The sequence below is a fragment of the Megalops cyprinoides genome, chromosome 1 (genome assembly GCF_013368585.1).
Source record: "Megalops cyprinoides isolate fMegCyp1 chromosome 1, fMegCyp1.pri, whole genome shotgun sequence".
NCBI lineage: Eukaryota > Metazoa > Chordata > Actinopteri > Elopiformes > Megalopidae > Megalops > Megalops cyprinoides.
Genome location: NC_050583.1, coordinates 30,912,228 through 30,931,374, shown reverse-complemented (window position 1 = coordinate 30,931,374; position 19,147 = coordinate 30,912,228). Strand labels below are relative to the sequence as shown.

At 39.2% G+C, this 19,147-nt stretch overlaps 1 protein-coding gene across 1 annotated transcript in view; it reads right to left on the bottom strand.

The window, feature by feature from the left end:
• The window catches only part of mad1l1 (mitotic arrest deficient 1 like 1), a 206,873-nt gene extending 188,887 nt beyond the window's left edge, over positions 1 to 17,986 (bottom strand). Inside the window, exons 1-9 of the mRNA XM_036535154.1 lie at positions 17,951 to 17,986; positions 16,728 to 16,908; positions 15,935 to 16,075; positions 15,459 to 15,638; positions 13,676 to 13,800; positions 13,376 to 13,457; positions 11,984 to 12,114; positions 11,049 to 11,163; positions 9,560 to 9,621 (exon numbers count right to left, since the gene is read on the bottom strand). Of these exons, the coding sequence (XP_036391047.1) occupies positions 9,560 to 9,621; positions 11,049 to 11,163; positions 11,984 to 12,114; positions 13,376 to 13,457; positions 13,676 to 13,800; positions 15,459 to 15,638; positions 15,935 to 16,075; positions 16,728 to 16,874 (983 nt within the window). The 5' untranslated portion in view covers positions 16,875 to 16,908; positions 17,951 to 17,986. The remainder of the gene's footprint in view (positions 1 to 9,559; positions 9,622 to 11,048; positions 11,164 to 11,983; positions 12,115 to 13,375; positions 13,458 to 13,675; positions 13,801 to 15,458; positions 15,639 to 15,934; positions 16,076 to 16,727; positions 16,909 to 17,950) is intronic.
• Between the last annotated feature and the right edge of the window lie 1,161 nt (positions 17,987 to 19,147).

Here is a 19,147-nt window from a genome sequence, read left to right as displayed (position 1 = left end):
CTTTGAGACCATTAACATAGCTGCTCTGTCAGGCAATTAAGGGGGTATAAAACCAAATAACAACATAAAAATTCTGGAAGTTATGCAGTACACATTTCAGAAATTCCATTACCCTTCAATTTATGTTGAAACATAAGGGCATTGTTAAGTGTAATTCATGAGGTGTACAGTAGCGCAGTACCACCTGTGCAGCACCACCTGTACAGTACCACCTCCCCTTCAGCACATCACTCAACACACAGGGCCATTTAGAAATTACAGCTATACCTTACCTTCTCATATGAAAGGCATTAGGACCTCCATGCAAACCAGTTAAATTACATTTTCAGAAATGCATTTGCACCTTGTCGAGCACACTTCCCTAAACAGATTACCTGTAAGCTCCTAATCCACAAGTCATTATGCAGCGGACAAGACAAAATGGAAACAAGGCCAAAAATGAACATGGACTTCATCTGCTTTTTTCTTTTCTTTTATTTCCCCATTAGCTATGCTGGACATAAATTCCAGGAAGACATCTTTCCAATTACAGAAATCCCTGTACATCATTTGTGCTCTCACACACCACTCAGGAGAGCATCTCCTGCCATGTTCCTTAATGTGCGCCTTAGCCATTTTTGCATACCCTACTATTGCAGCCCAGCAACATTATGCCTAAACAGGTACAAATATTCCAATCCTTTCTTTCATTATTTCATTAAAGTTTTATGAAAACTGCACATACATTAAGTCTCTTTGTTGAAACACTACAGTCAGATAATTACAGAGCCACGAGTTACAAAAAATACATATATCACATTAGGGCTGGGTGGTGTGGCCTAAAATTTATATCACGGTATAATTTGAAGCATGGACGGTAACAGTATATTTCACGGTATATTTGTTTTTCTTAAAATTTCAATATAAATGCTTCTGAAGGGGTAAAGCACTGGTATGGCAACTGCATGGCAGTTATTACTTTACTCTTAACTGTATTACTAAGACATATTTCACATAGTACAGATGTATTTTAAGAACACTTATTGTGCAAAACTGCAATAATAAATAGAAAAAAAATACAAAACCTCTCTCAAGTAACTTCCATCTCTCAAAAACACTTTTTCATGAAAATCAATAAAATCAAGCTGCACAAAGTCAATACAAAAACTGACTTAGGGATTAAAGTTCTCTGTCACTACAACGGATTTCCATCAGTTGGATTCCAGAGAGGTCATGTATGAGATCAGTGTAGATCCAAAGGGGGGAAAAAAAAGGGGGGGGGGTGTTACAGGACTTCAGGCTACCAGGTGATAGGTAGCTGATTTGTACAATCTACTTGGGTGTTGATAATGGGTTATATCTATATATCTATCTAAACAATTGGAGACGATAATATAGCCCCACTGTGTATTGAAGTAGGCTAATCTCAAGACGACATTAGATTAACACCAAAATATACCTTTATAAATGTGAAAAAATACCCCAAAACCCCCATAATGAGAGAGTCTTAAATGTCCAGCAAGCAACAGAAATAGTTCAAATACGAATACAGTTAATCAAAATTGCAATCAAAGTCAAAGTTTGTGACGAAGAAGAAGTGAGTAGCTGCGGTTAAAAAAGGAGCAACCTGCAATCTCACCACTCCAACAAACAAGAAAAAAGCAATCCTTTTGCAACCACCCACATCTTCCAACCAAGAAGAGTCCACAAGGAAAGTTTATTCCAGCAGCTAAGAATCGTGAGCCTGAACACCGTGTTCACCTGCATGCGCACGCTAATTTCCCCTCATCCCTAGCACCTGGCCAGTGAGGACGTCCTATCTGTCTTCATTATACAATATAATCAACTGATACCACACACAATGCATAGCATAACCCCAGAGTAATGGAAAGAGAATAGCACGTTATTATTAAAAAGAAAATAACATGCAGATAGACTTTTAATGGATGGCCATTATAGTGGGACATAGGGGTTTTGTCACATCGTTGTATGTAGGCTACATTTTGTGAGGTTCGGCTACTGCTTTGTGTGCATGTGTGTGTGTGCGCGTCCATGTGCGCGCACGCGAGAGAGAGAATGGGTGCGCGTCTGACAGTAGCGCAAACTCACGGTGTCCCGAAGGCTACACAGCCACCGGGCTCACGGTGTCCCGGACAACAATATTTTAATGCTTCAGAAAAGATTAATCTCTGTCAGGTCAGCAAAGATTTGTGTATGTAGTTAAAGCTTAGTATTGTGTCTTTTCGATGAAGTTACACCTAGATCTGTGAGGGCTCTACTGGTTAGCACGGTATAGTCAACATCCATACCGTAGGGCAAATTCATACCGGTTTACTTTCTATACCGTTTATACCGCCCACCCCTATATCACATATACATTTCTGCCTGTGATTTGAATAACCGTAAATGTATCCCATCTTTTTGTTGCTAGTTATACTGGTATGCATTCTTGGATATTTGTTTATCCTAAGAACTATCTGCTCAGAGGCATTAAAGAACAACAAATTGTATAACTATTTTTATTTTAGATAATACAATATCTAAAGACAATCATTAAAAATAGTCAAATGCAATTATATTCTTGTGGAGTGTAAACTGCAATGTTGATTACATTAAGACATTAAATGGACACTAAAGTCCATTTGTTTTCATGTTGTCGAGGCTTTTGATGTGACAAAGCAAAGCCCCAGACAGCTATTCGGTTGTATTGAATAGATATGAAAAAGTCAGTTTTGCTCACAGAAGAAAACAGACAACAATAAGAAAAAAGTTCTTCACATGCAGAAAACGTGTCCCAAAGTCCTGGCTTCATTTTTGTTTCTTTTTAGAATGTGCATGACAAAACATTATATCATCAATGTTGTTCGAAGAATTAGTCGTCAACTACGCCATTAATCACAAAAAATTCTTGATCATACAAACTGATCAACTAATCATTACAGTATATGTATTTGAAAGTTAAATAGCATGTGAATTCAAAATGACTGATTTGTTTCCAGATCTTTCCAGGCAAGGGCATCTAAGAGTCAGTCCCTCATACATATCATCTATGAAAATTACTCCATAAGTGAAACATGCAAATTACAGGTTTTATAAAAAACCTTAATTGTATAATTCTGCTGTCGATCAAACTGCATCTACTCCTACAGCTTTTGAGTTGTACATTAATGCACTTATTCTATCACATATACAGTGTTTCTCTGCCAGATGAGTGCAACTTTTAAAATGTAAAACACAACGGGCCGAGTCATGTGAAAAATGTAACAGGGCACATCACTAAATTTTAGATATTTGACTTCATGTTCACTATTTCAGGATACGAATTCACAGAACATTTTTTTCAATGATGCCTTTTTAAATCTACAAAAAGCCAAACATTACAGCATATAATCACATAAGTACAAAGTTCTGCAATTACTGTATATGCGCAAAATGGGTCACCACAACTGCCAAGCCATCAATCAAGTATGCTTATAATTTTACAGCACAAATCCAGGGTAGCATGTTAATTGTGTTCTTTTTCCAATGTCAGTTTTTCAATGTTTGTAGTTTCATGGTTCCGTTTTGTTTACTAGAAAGAGGGTCTAATTTGGGATTCCCTTAGTGTTACCATCATATTTCAATTAACACAGCTGTTTCTCAGCTTATAAAAACCACCATGCAAAGAAAAAACTCAGTTTGCTGATGTTCCTGCAGATACAGTTAAAAAGCTTGAACTCATAAAACTCCTTATTACCCCAGTCAATTTTAAAATACATGCCAAATGCATGTATGTATATAGGCTAAATAAAGAAGTACAGTGCATTCAGTGAAATCTGTCTCAACAGGGTGCTCTCACATCAACTATGAAGTCTCACTTCCCTGTAATGTCCTTATTCAAGTGAATGTCACAGAAAGGCTAACTGCTGAGGAAAAAAAAACAGCAGCAGCAGTTATGCGAACAGGCTTCACCGCTAAATCACAGCACGTGCATTTCAACTACAAAATTTCCAGTACATCACTGAACATGGAACTGTCATGGTATCTGAACGTGTAACAGAAATGCAAAATAAAGAATTTCAACATGAGTTCAACACCAAGGGTAGTGCAAACTTCTGAAAGTTACACAAGCCCAAACAGAGGAACCCCAGTGGAAAGTTCAGCATGATACAATTTTAAAATGAGATTTTCAAAATGCACTTCATGCTCAACAAACACAATTTTCAGGTAATAATTTTCCTCATTTCCCCCTCCTCAGTATAATCCATTATGTGTCAGTCAAGTCAGAGAACAGAGCATGTCACTCTGCATTAGGACCCATTCAAACCCAATGCTGACTTAACCACAGGGAGAGAGCTTCCTAATCTCCAGCCTCCAGACATTTAGCACAAGAGCACAAGATTAGCTCATTCATTCAACTCTGAAGGAAGCAGGTAATCCATCCATTAAGAGAATTTAAGGCAAAATATGTATTTATACACAAACCCATTTAATTTACCCTCAGTAAATGCTACAAAAAGGGGCAAACTTCTTTGTTTAAACTGACTGTGTGCTTGTGGTTCTTCATCAGAACTGTATGAAAGAAATTTGGTAAGTTATCTTTAGTCAGATTCACTGATGCTGGATGGGGTCACTTTCCAATAATGATGAGATGACAAATGTTTTCTAGTAGCTCCAAAGGAAAGGCAAATGTTCAGTCAATTATCTGATTGTCTATAATGAATAGTATGAGCACACAAGCCAAATAGGTGCTACAGAAAAAGAAAAACACTGAACACAACAGGTTCTGTAAACAGCATTCATTTAGTGCTACAATATATTCATCAGCACAAGTACACTTCGGGAATCGCACAGTAACCCAAGTAATCAAAGAACCACATGTTCAACAAGTATAAAGAAAAAAGGCAGGTCAACTGTGCTGCGGAATTACTTATTTAGTTCATTAAAAGCCAACAAATACATATGCTGAGCTGTCCTGACTGTTCTCCTACTCCTCTGACTTTTCTGCCCTACCTACTGGATTTTGCCAATATACTCCCCTAATTCTTTAATCCTAACTGCTGGCCAGAGTTGAATGGGCTCCCCCTTTTAGCCAGAAACTGCTCAAAGTTTCTTCCTTAGTGAGGCAGTGACTTTTTTCTTGCCACTGTCAGTTTAAGCTTGCTCTTAAGGGATCAGGCCCACCATCTCTGTAAAGCTACTTTGTGACAATGTCCTCTGTTAAAAAGTGACACATAAATAAAGGTTAATCAAGCTGAACAGGGTTTTAAGTGCCCAGGCAAGACAGCTTTAGGAGGCAATTCCTTAAATAAAACTCAATATATGAAGCAATTCATTCAACAACACTGAAAGGCTCCAGAAGACATACAATAAACAACACTCATTTCTCACCAAAACATGTTGTATACTACTTTTGTTCAGAAAAAATCAACTGAAGATGTGAGGGATTTTAAAAAGCAACTGTTGAGGTCCTGCAGTGGTAAGGTATTAACATTGTTTTGCCAAGCAATCCACATGCTTCCAAGTGTCTGGCCTCCAAGACAGGAAGGAACAAACGGAATATGTGCATTAATAATGCATTCACAAGGATCAGAAGATTTATACATATTAAATGCTGCATAGTGACTGGTGTTGAAAGTTACCGACAGCTGGATGATGGATCAGACTGTCGACCAGGCAAGCCTTCTCACACAATACTGGCTGTCAAATAATGAGCATCAACAATACTATAATGCACAATATATGTGTATAAGAACACATATTGTGAAAAGCAAGTGTAAATCCATAAATGTGACAAAGAAAACTATTTTAACTAACCTGTATTTGTGAATAAACACTGTTATATGTACCTGTCCAAAACATTACCCAAACAAGTAATCATTTGCCAATCTGATAAAATGGAAATAATACATATGTTATATGAATTTAAAGATTGTTTTTAAAGATCGTCAAGATTGTTTCTCCTTTGTCTTGGTATAAGTTTGACTGTAACCCAGTAGCCCAGTTCCTTTGATGTAGCATTATGCCATTTTCAGCGAATTCTGATCAACAAGTGGATTTATTAATCCTTACATAAGCCTGAAAAAGAGTCAAATTAGAGTAAAACTTAGCCGTCTGATTTATATTTGTCAAGGTACCACCTGACTCAAAAGGAGGAGAAACCCTGGTTGGAAAAGCAAAAAAGGACGGGCAAACATCAATTAATGAAGCAGGCATGTCAATCAGTCATAAATACATCTGAAATATTAACTCAAATAAATCAGTTTTACCCCCATTTCCATTAAGCTCCCCCCCCCCCCCCCCCCCCTTTAATGAACAACGGTAGGTATTTCATCAAGTTTTCAGACGGGTCCATTCAACCCAATTTATCTGGGGTCATTGCTGGGTAATGTTTCCATTAAGTCAGAGCCCATAACTCAACCCCTATGTGGAGTAAGTGGGTTTGGAACTCTTCCCCATTCATTTCCATGCACACAAGAGTAATGGGAGGACACCTCTCAGTCAGACTGAAAGGTATGATGAGGCGGGGCATCTATAAGGGAGGGTTCAGACAGCCCTGGCCCGACACAGCACCACCAGCCATCAGGAGTTCTCAGGAGACACTGGACTAATTACAGCTTACACAAATAACAGTATCACTGATTGCCTCCTTCTGCTCCAAAGAGGACAATATATACCTGAGCGTGAAATTTAGACACTGACCACAAAACTACCCAGAGAGTGATACCCTGTGCTCAATTTCAGTCTGTACAGTTTAGATATTTTATTGTTTCATTCTGAAAACCCACAAGGCTTTGATGGACAATTAAAATTTTATTTAGATGTCAGCTTCCATGCATACGCATTAAGGCTGAAGCAATTAATTTATTAATCAGATTGATTCATCCACTTAAGTTTTAGCTGACAAAAAATTTAGATCAAAACTGGCCTAAATATGAGATGTTTTTACATTGTAAGCATGCATCGGACCAGCACGGCTGCAGGAATCATAATGCCCACTGAGTCTGTCCATTGCATCCAACCCAACTCCCTGATGTTACTGCATGTTTATTTGTGTTCTTTGAGGGAGTGGGTGCACAGAGGGTGGCTTTATTGGCCTGTGAAGTCAGTGCATGTGGTTATTAAGAGAAGAGAAGGTCCATATTATCAATTTTTAATTAGTTCCCAGTTTAGTGGGTTATGGAAAAGATGCAATGTCCAAACATTACACTGTTTGCCTACATGTAGGACAGTCAGTGAACAGCAGGAAATAAAACTGGGAAAGGAAAAATCGCCTGGCTAATGGCACAGTGCGCCATTTGTAAGCAATGATCAAATTTGTCGGCCACAAGTCATTGTAAAATGAATACTAGCTACCTAGGCAGCCACACAGCAGAGTGCAATGTGTGCCTTTCTAACCCTACACTGCAACAACAAAAGGTAAAACTTACAACATATGATCTTTATGTTTTTGTCTGCTCTATTTGCAACTTAACGGCAGCAGCTAACATTTTAGGAACAGTGCAAACTGCAAAACACATTTGAAAAAGAACACAGACTACAAACACAAACAGCTACACTCCAACTTTTAGCAAAAACAGCCTCTCTACACGGAACTTTACCAAGTGCAAGATGAGTTACCATGTTGCCAATTACCTAGCCAACATGTTCCAAATTAAACCAAAACACATCCAAAGGGGGCCTTCTTGCAGAATGTCCAAATACCCAGGAAGCACACTAGTATAATTAGGGGGAAAAAACATTTCATTAATTCAACTAATTGGGTGAAATATTTTTGGCCAACTGATAGCACTAGTATATACTGAAACGGTTGGCATGACAAATGGATAAAAACAAATGAATACATTTATGGGTGGTTAAGTCGGAGACCTACAAGAGAGTTTTTAGCCTTATCTTACACAGCCCCACAACATTTCATCCTGTGTCTCTCCGCACCTGTGTCATCTCATCCCATTCCCGTTACCTCCCACATAAGCAGGGTAAACCTGTCCCATGACCGCAAATATTTGGTGGGACTTGCTAGACCCAGTCCTGTAGCATAGCTCTAGTTTAGAAGTCAACCAGATGGATCACCTGCATCTCAGGTTAAATAAAAATGCGCCTTCTCGAATTTGGTCTCCTGATCTGAGTTTGGAACACTTATTTTTCCTTGCCAGGTTAGTGACAGGCACATAGAAAAAGAACAAGCTGCCGGGTGCCTGGCCGACAGCAAGACATAATGGTAAACCGAAACCAAACTTGACCCTGAAATTGTCGATACACTCTGGAAAGAATCTCTGTGACATTTGTGCACAGACCATCATGTTCTTTCTACTGGCATCATTTTCCATGAAACATCCAAACACGAGAAGATGCAATCAAAAAACGCATTACCCCATATCCTGTAACTAAAGCTTTAAGAATCTCACAAGCTCGCTCATTAATCATTCAGTCCACGACTGAGTTATCCACCCAGTTTTCCTTTTATAAACCCTTAATGAGAGAATGATTGCATATTTCCACATGAGCAGCAAAGCAGATCAAAGACATAACAGATACTCTTCCACTTCGAGCTCTAGCACACGGACAGGCACACAAAAATGCAAGTTTATTTCAAACCCGAGTCAACAAGAGAGTGCGACAGATAAAACAACTGAGCTGAACTACTCTGCAAATTCCAAAAAAATAAAAATAAAAAAAATAAGAGGCCATGAAACCTGTGCATAGTTGACATGACTGGACAGACAAATGGACATATGTTGACGCAGGGATACTGATGTAGTATCATCTGAGAAAGAATGTGTACAGCTACTGTGGAAATCTCAGTGATTTAGTAGCAGGATCCATCACAACTCAAGAGCGCCATCTAGTGAAGGGTTTTTTTTTAATCATAATGCATGCTTCCCTATTTCTCAGAGCCAAAGCCCCAAACACTGACGACATCTAAGTACAGGTGTGGAATTACTGTCTCATGAAATTGCTTTACAGGAGGAAACTTTGGGATAAATGCCAAATGAAATCATGCAAATGAAACTCTCATTAAAGATATAAATTTCTTGCTTGCAGGAGCAAATCTTAGGATCTGAAAAATGAATGTATGTTGTTGCATGGAAGCTGCACATGAAAATGCACATACTTAATGGTGCTGCCTTTCTGACAGATTCCAGAGCCATACATTTCTCATTATTTACATCTATATTAACAATAATATATTCATACTTGTATTCACATAAACATTACATCACAAGGCAAACTGTGACCATCATAATTCCAGATAGAAGTCAAAATTGCATGTACGGCAACCATCTTACCAAGGAAATATGTACTGACCCTAAAATATCTGATACAATCATAAATTTACATACCTGTGAACTTAATCAGAATGGAAATAGTTGTGTTAATCTCATCAACTGATATCACATTAAAGTGAAATTTAAAAGGAATGACATATTATAGACAAACTACATCTGTCATAGATAGATGACACACACATATTAAGAAGTGCAACATATTATATGGATATATGGATATCAAACCAACACTGTGATAATTTGGTTAATTAAGCAACATTCTGTATTTGGGAAAAATACAGGAGTTATCACACACAATCTGATGTACTCACCTGATGTTTAGCCCAGTCGTTTGACTTAAATTCTCCCAGGCTTGAAGTTTCATTGTTAGCTTCTGGAAGAGGAAGATTGCTTAAATAAGTGGACTAATTACAATAATATCACTCCTTTGTGCACATCTTTCATGGTGCATGAAAACTACATCTGTCAAAGTCAAATATCCTGACAGAATAACATTAAGTTAACACAGCTTATCCTTCAGTGGCCTGCATTATCTATATTATAAGATCTACCTCAGACACCAAAACAGCAAATAAAATTGTATCAGTCTCTTTTCCATCATATTATACACCTCAAAATTAACACAAAATTAGAAATACAACTATGAAATATAATTACAAGTATAATCATAATTTAGGGCCACAAATAGATAAGCAGTAATCAATCACGTCTGTTTTCTAATTGAGTGTAGTGGTGTGGAAATAAATAAATGAAGGAACAGGCCTAACTGTTACTTTATTTAATCCTATTAGACAACCCACAGGAAAAAAATGTTTTCACAGAAAGTTTGTAATTGCTTTGATGTTGCCAAAAAAAAAAAACAAAATGCCTTAATGTTTCTCGACCAATAGCAAAATCCGCCAACAGTTATGAATAAATAGCCTCCATAAAAAAAGATATTTGCACATTTTAAATGAGCTCTCATTAAGAACTACTGCCATTCCAATTGCCCCGATCATTATATTTTGCTAATTAACTCATTTTGCTTGTTTAAGTTCTTTGCCTTGTGAAAGAATGAGAGCTAATTAAAAACCTGAATAGATTACAGGGACTTGTTTCTCCCCGTGTTTCTCTCCAAGTCTGAAAAGGGAAGTTAATGAGGAAGAATCCTGTCATTGCTCCCGGAGACCTGTAAACAGCTTGGCAGAGGCCTCGGCCTTTTTCATTCACCAGGATCCGCGCTCTCCTTGTGCAGGCACCGCAGAGGAGGAGCACAAGCCTTCCTCTTCCCCTGCCGTCTGACGCGAGATCAGAGAGCAGCTGTGGCAGTGTCACGCCGGAGCGATCGGTGTCAGGGAGAGGCAGAGAGGGCACACGGGGCCAGCTGGACAGCCCTTCCAGGCAGGCGTAAAGCACAGACAACGTGTCGGGTGTGTGATGTGCCGGACGTGCTCTTGGGTGTGCATTTGAGATTACTGCCAGGAGGGCATTCAGACATTACCTGAACAAGTCCAATTAGAGGGCCCGGACCATGTGTCATACTCCATGCATTTGAAGTTCTGTTTGAGAAGCAAAACTCCGGATCTAAGTGTCTCCCATTGTCGTCTCGCTTTTAAGTTAATATCTCTAACCAGGCACGGTACTCAAGGAGAGGAGCACAAATGGAGAAATGAAATGAACTATGCGCTGTTTATTTCTGAGGCTGCAAGATCAAATGCCCCAGCAGACATTTCAATTTTAATGAGGAGCAACTGTGTCGCTCAAACGGACATGTGCAGGAGTGCCCCGTCTGACTCCAGCAGTGTGCAATGAGCCCCTTACCTCCTTCTCCAGTTCCAAATTGACCACGTCCTCTTTGATCTTCTCCAAACGTTCCAGTTTCCTCCTCAGCCCTTCTGCCTCTTCCTTCAGCAGGCTGCTGTTCTCCTTGGTTTCTCTAGAAGAACAGGGATGTGAATATAAATGAGCTTCAAAAGTCAATTCAAAGGAGTTTCATAATGACTTTTTTTCCCCTCTTCTCTGAGAGTTTCTAGGTGGTCTTAAAACTTTAATCAGCACATCTCAAACGTAGTTTGCATGTTTATAGCTGTCAGATAAGAAAGTAGTCTTCCTTTTCAAACGTAATCCAATAGGTGACAAGATCCGCTCTTCAAACATGATCCTAATATCGCCAGCACCTTTACAGATACGAGGCTGGGGTTCATAGCCAATATATCACCTGACATCATGATGATGATCTGAAGTTAAGCCTGATGAAAATAGTGTTTTTTTTATGAAAACAATCAAGAAGAAACTCATTTTCAGGTCAAAAACGGAATACAGCATCTATCAAAATTGAAGAGATTATGTCAGTGGCCACATTCTAATGGGGGGATATATCTGCGTGACTGATTCCCTGCCTCACACACACACACACACACACAGTTTCACCCCAGACTTTAAGCACACAATGCCTAAACAAAATGCACTGCACAAACTGTTTAAAGAATTCACCCAATCCATGTATCAAACCTGGGGCTTCACAAGTTCCAATTCACTTACAACCCAGCCAATTGTCTATTTGGACCCTACAATTTGATTCAGAGGCTTCTGGAGAAAGTACTTTTGCCTGGTTTTTAGTTGAAGGCAATTCTCAGTTTATCACATAACCCTGCAGGGACATTGGCTCCCTGGTAGTTTTTCCAGTTAGAACCCACTATGGCCTAGTTTACCAAGTTATTTTAGCGATGACCACACACAACAGCATGTGTCAGTACCTTAAGTAACTGCTCTCCTCCCGGAGTCGTTTGAGCTCTCTCTCCATGTCAGGGATGCGCGCGAGCTCCGTCCTCATGTTCCTCACAATCACAGAGTCCTGCTCCTGTAGAGCCAGATGCCTCTCCAGCTCCTGCACATTCAGAGGAAGGAGGCGCGGGAGAGCTGGCATTAAACACAGCACAGGTAATGAACCATTAACACTGATACCGCTCTCTCTCCCCTGCATTAAGAATCAGTCCTGTATCAGCTGATGATCTTGTCAAAACTACTGGGACTAAAACAGCCTGGGACTGCAGAGTGAAAACAGTAGTTTGGCTGGCAAGCGAAAACTCCCCGAAGAGCTCCCAGCTTAAAATATCAAAGCAAGCCTTACTAATGTAGTTAAACACTGTTGTGGGGGTATATTATAGGCTCAACTGGAAACAGCAGTCAGCCAGATACCGGCAGCGATGCCGCGTGGGAATCTGGTGTGTGACGGCTAAGCTGTCATCATTAAAACTTGCAGCCATTCGAAATTTTTGTATGGCCAGCATCCAGATACCCAAGAGGGAGAGGAAGGGTTGCTGCCAGTTGACATTGGGGGGTTGTGAGTCTGACATGGAGACACTGCCAGTCACACAAACCCCAGGGATGAGACTGATTCAGCTGATGAACTAAAACCTATTTAGCTCCTGTTAAAGCTAGAACACACGTACATACAGACATGCTTCCCCATTTTACAGGCTCTGCCGCGCACCCTGTAAGATCAAAAAGGGAAACACTGCTATTGGACCATTTCCAATCTGCGCTAGTTTATAGTTTACATTAGTATTAGTTAAGAACAAGACCTTTCAATGGCATCTATGCTGGCAGTTCTATGAAAAATACTTGATTCTAATTTAAACATATCTAACTATTATGAAGACGCACATGACAGAAATGGTTAAAATAAATTGTCATTAAGATGTTGGGGATATTAAGCAAGGTCATATTATGAAAGCTGATTGGGACATCACTGTATTGGTTGCTTATCAGTGATGCAGCATGTGATGTTCATAGATAGCTTGATCACAATGCAAGAAAAAATATCCCTTTTTAACGATTTGAGCACTGGATTACACAAAGCCATTACAGAAAGAGCAAAATGAATGTTCTGAACACTGACTGTAGAAAATACACTGAGCAGAAAAATCTTTAAAATCAGTTCTCCCAACAGATAAAAGTGGAAATAAGAATCTAGAGAAATTTGACAGCTGAGCATGACACATTGTTCATCACGTGGACACTAAATATAAGCGCATTCTCAAAGTAAATAATTTTAAAAAGTATTCTTTGCCTATGTGAATAATATTGTCCATTCCTCTTCCCAATGCATAACAGTAAATCTTCATTAGAAAATCAGAAGCCCAAACCTTAATCTTGAGTTCATTTTCAGAGTTCTGAGACTGAGATGTCTGCAGCGACTGATACTTCTGAGTTGCCTCTTGATATTTCCTTAATAGACAGAGAGAAACACACAGCATGTGAATTTAACTTTTCTCTTGATAACATTCTTTTCAATGTGTTGCAGAACTCAGAACACAGAATATAACAGCCAGCTAATGTCACTGCTCATAGTTCTTGCAAGGAGCTAACAAAATGAAAGAAAGCGTTAAAGTAATATCTAAATCCGAGGCAAACACAGGGATGTTAGATGTGGAACTGATTCATACTTGCGATGGAGCTCCACTTGTTCCTGAAGGCCCTCGTTCTCAGTCGCCCGAGCAGCGAGCTGCATCTCCTGGTTTTTAATCTTGTGATTGAGCTCCCGCATCTCATCTCGCAAAGCACAGATTGTCTGTATTGAATTAATAGCACAACACTTGTTACTTGCCAATTAGGAGAAGTAAATTGAAAGCAAAGTACATGAACAAGGAGTGGAACATCCACCAAACCTGTGCTGTGGAGCTCCTGTGTTGAGCACTAGGATTAAAAGCTTTCTTACAGCCCAATTAACCTTTCTTTGTTTGTTTCGCTTTCAATGTACTTGATAAAAATTAAGTGACAACCAAGGCATATTTCCTACAAAAGTTTTTGTAAGTCCTGATCCAGGGAAACCAATGGATATAATGTTTATTGCTGCTTTTAATAAAGCAGATTTCGTTGGGCCATTAACCAAATAATGATCTACACTTGCCATTTCGTCACATTTAATATACGTCCTCTTGGATTTAAGACAATTATTGGGAATGGATACAAGACATTTTTGACACTGGCTGGGAATTTCTACTAGCCTGGCTGAAATACCACCAGCCCCTACCCTGTGCCACCCCAAGAGTGAGAGAGAGAATAAATAAGTAAATAAAGAAGAAACAAATGTAACCATAATTTGTAATTATTTGTTGCTTGGTATCTTTGTGCAAACAGGCGTTGCCCTGCTTTGTGAACACATTGCACTTCCATTTCAGACGGCACAGAAATACCTCTGATCAGATTGCCGCAGTTTTTGTGTTCTCTAACAGTTTCTCTGCATTTTTCATAAAAGATGCTGGCTTGATTATGACTGAACATACAAGAAAAAAATGGAAATGGAAAAAATAACCACTCCCATCAAATGAATTAACTGGTGAGTTCTGCAACATGCTCCTGCTGCAATATCTAGCTACACGTATTCATTATCTTCAGAATACAGAACTGTTGTTGACTAGCTATTTAGAAGTTCATCAGCCCATGTCTGCTAAATCCACTTTCTGACCATTTTTGTCAAGACTGTTAGCTATAGTTATTTTAATTAGTTAACATACTGTAACAAAGTAGGGATATTGTTTGTATGACATCTCACGTCAAGAAAACAGTACTTTTTTATGACATTATCACCAAATCTGACCTAACAAAGTTTACATTTATTCGTGCCAAAAAATATTAGCCTTGGCGGAGCAGGTGAGTGCAATGTCAATCCCTAGTTCTTTACTCAAAATACTTAAATATTTATGTTTAAAGAAATTAGGTCAGCAGATTCAATTAAGCTTAAGTAGCTGTTCAATTAATTATTCTCAGCCATTAAACAGTTAACTGCACAACTAATTAACCTTAACCTATTAAGATGAGTGCTAATCCGTTTTACCAATTTGTTTATGGGACACAAATGACAGAATTCAGTTGACGAAATACCCTTTATGTTACATGTATCTTTCTGTTAGCCCTAACACCCATCAAAATATTTCAGTATTCATTTAACAGCTCAATAAAGCCTCATTAACTAAGAGCTCCATACAATCAAGCTTCATTAGCTAAGAGCTCAGCTGGAACAAAAAAAAAAAAAAAAAAAAAACAGCTTCTACAGTGGGTCCCCCACAGCATCGCATCCCCCACTGAAAATATGTATTCCATTGGAATCAGACTGGAATCAGATTAAATGAGAGGTCTGCAGTATACAGTGCAATAAATGATGTTTAGAGCTCATCATCAGCTCTCCTCCAGCACTGTCACTGACACACGTAACTATGCGTTCAGTACCTCATTGGCAGTAGAAAGCTTTGAGTCCTTCTCTTCTAGCTTCTTGTTCTGTGCCTCAATGCTTTTCTTTAGGGCCCTGTTCATTTCCGTCTGCTCATTGAGAATCTTCCCAGTCTCGGCCTCCCTCTCCTCCAGCCTTTTGATGCGAGCGAGCAGGTCCTGGTTGCGGTCCACTTCACGCTGAATATGGAAAGGACAAAGTCAACACAACGGTTCGGCACCGGCTGATGTTGCTATGGAGATCATCCCTCGGCCAAGAATGACATTGTGACAATGGCAAATAAGCGGCAAGGACCCGCTATGCAACAGTTCAATTCAAATGGAATGACAGATGTGCACATGTTAACGCAAACTGGTGCTTAAAACAGCACAGCACAATAAGCCTCATCAAAAACAAGGGCTGGTGAATTATATTCACTGCATCTGTAGAGAGCTCAGTGTTTAACAAGTAGCCTTACTTGATCCTCGACCCTCACCTCAAAGTCTCTGGCGCTAATGTGAGCTGCTTTCTCGAGTTCAATGCGGGCACGCTTGTGACTCAGCTCCATCTGCTTCTTCTCCTGGGCCATTTGTAGGAGGTGAGTCTTGGAGTGGATCTTTTCTGCTGCATCCTCCAACTACGGAAAAGTCATTAAATCAAAAAAGCAGTCAACTAGACAACACTTTTTAAGAAATAAAGAATTCACCAGATTTTCTCTGCCAAGCCTGTGCAATCAAACTTTGGCCACCCTTGCAGACCGAGTAGCTCAGTCTGCAAGGTGCTAATCCTGAGTGCTGGCTGCGGTACGGCCTGGGTTTGAAACCACCTGTGCCTTCACCTGACAATGTCTGAAAGACGCCAGCACTGGAACAGACTGGCTTCAGCTTGGGATAGGGGTGGATACGTCAGCCAGGGTTTTGGCCAGGCAATTGTCATACCCCAGCATGCTGCAGGGATGATGCCAGTGGAGCAGCGCTTATTGTCCAATGAGCATTCCCTTTACTGCGGTGCACTGTGTGACCAAAACAAACAGCCTCTGGCTGCCTGTGAATGTATCAGAGGATTGCACTCATCTTGCTTCAGCTCTCCTGCACAAGTGCTGATGTTGTCACATAGTGGGATAAAGCTAATGTCCAACTGGCAATTCCAAAGGTTGCATAAAGAAGACACAAAACATTAAAACCTGACTACTTAATATTCTCTGAATTTAAAAAAAAAATCTAAAGACTAAAAAACAGCCAATGCAATCTGCATACAGTTAATGAATCATAAAAGAGAACATCACAAACCTCAAGTCTCTGCACATACTGCCTTTGGAGACCACCAGCTGTTGTACTGGTCTCAGCTGGATTCTGTGAGGTCTCAGGCAGAGAAATGAAGCTCTTGAATGACTTCAATGTTGAAAAGACAGTGGTGTCATCCTCCATACAATCCATTTTCACAGAATTGTCAGCCTCGTGATATGAGCCTCTGGGTTTGCAGACAAAAACAAAACAAGCAAACAAATAAATAAATAAATTCTGAAGAATGTTGTCATGCTGTCTCAGCCACCTCAAACCTCCATATACACATGCAATGTGAACTCAAACCCATTCCGGCAGAGCACATTGCAAGATTCAACATTCTCTTCTATTGCTAAGAGAACCGCCTATTCAAAATGTCGCACTTCTATCATAAAAGTCACAATTTAATTGACGTGCTCTTGCCGTTTTCTATCCTTCCAAAACACACTTTTGGAGATTTTGATGCGTCATGATGTTGCAGTTTTCACAGGTGTCATTTTTAAGCAAACGGGCCCGTTATGCGTGTGGCCTTTGAGATTTGCTTGCAATTCACAACGAGGAAACGGAAAACAATGTTGATGGTGAAACACTACACATTTCCCATCTTATCAGCAAAGTATAAAACATACATCATGCTTGACTTGAATTTCGCATATTACCTGCTTAAAGTTGAGTTTATTTCACTCTAATGGTCCAGTAGGATCTAACAGAAATTGCAAACAATCCAGTGACATTACTGGTTAGCAGTCCGTTTGCTAGTTTACTAATTTCCAACTTTTTTTTTTGTGACCTGATAGGTAGGTTATGTTGGGTACAGCAAAAACATTATTTGTACTGCTTGCAACCCAAAGAACCAAAAGGGTAACAAGGTAGTAGCAAAGTAAGTAGCTAAACACCTTGCAGCCTAAACCTGAATGCAAATAGCTAACTATCAATAATAGCAGACGATCTGCAATATATTATCTTACAAGTTATTTTAGACTCAAGGAAAGTCATAAAAAGTGGGTAGGTACATTGCTAGACAACTTAGCTAGTCAACTAGTATGCAACTTAGACAAGCTAATAGTTAGCTAACGTCTGTTGCTATGCTATTACTTAGCCACCACGTTACGTTGTTGTGTGCTCAACGAAAAAGGCCCACCAGGTCCTCCGCATCGAAAAAATCTACAAATTTATCATATGAGCTGTGTTTTGGGTAGGCATGTACTGAAATAATATCGACGCTTTACCCTTCCACTTGCCTGCCCTCAAGTACCCCGCTTGGATCTCCCTCCTCTTCGGCAACACAGCACGAACTCATCGCGAGATCACAGCCGTTTGTGGTTCTACCGTACTTCTTATAATACCTTGGCACGTCTTGATTTGGTGATGCAAAAAACTTTTCCCGAAAGTTAGGTAGTAAAAGTATTATCACGACGTATCGACATTCTATATTACAATACGTTGAGATATTTATTCTCTGCCATCTACAACTGTTACACTTTAAAACATCAAGAAATTAAAAATAAAACATAGCTGTCCAAAAACAGAAAAGGAAGGATCAAGACTTGTGATGGTTAAATTTCCAACCAAATAACAGAGGGGAAAAATGTATCATTCAACTGTCAGGATTATGAAAATTTAGAAGAAACTAGAAGATTTGGAATGGGTGCTCGGGTTACTTTTGTTTATCTTGTCAGGTTTAATTATGCTGAAAGGAATACAAAACGAATTGTTTCATCAGAGATAAGTGATCAAGATTTAAATACAGTGCACCAACTCAAGAGTAAGTACTGGATTCATGGCAACCAAAGCCATGCAGCCATTTTGTCATAAAACTCTCATTTGCACCACTTGGTTGTCTTTTTTTCAGGTGAACGATGTCAGAATTCCATTATTTAACTGATGTTATTTAGCCCATGCCATAGACATTTTGCCCATTGACTGCTGACCATAAGATTCATTCTGAGCCCTTCTCATCAAGTGGTGAGACAGCTCAGCTCAAAATGGGAGTGTGAACTTAACTGTAACCCAATTCATATTCAGGCCATTTGTTTTATAGATGATAAAAAGCAATTTAGTGGTTAATCTGTAACAGACATCATAGCAAGAAGCATGAAGCCATCTTTTTTAGTCTGAAGGTGGACCTCTTTTAAAGTCTATACAATATTTTCAGTGCAGCAAATTTACACAGTAGACAGTGAAAAGTTGTTTTGAAATACTTTTTTCCTAGTAATTTTAAATATGGAATATTGCAAGCATTTGAAATGGGAAGATGTATATTACCTATATTTGTAGTGTACATTCATGTGTATTTTTCCCACTAGATATCCTAATCTAAGAATGTCTGACAAAAGATTGTACCCAACCTGAGCACCTTTTGCACATTCACATGGAAGTGGATTGATAAAATATGTTTGTTAGATCTGAGTCTTATTTATGAATTG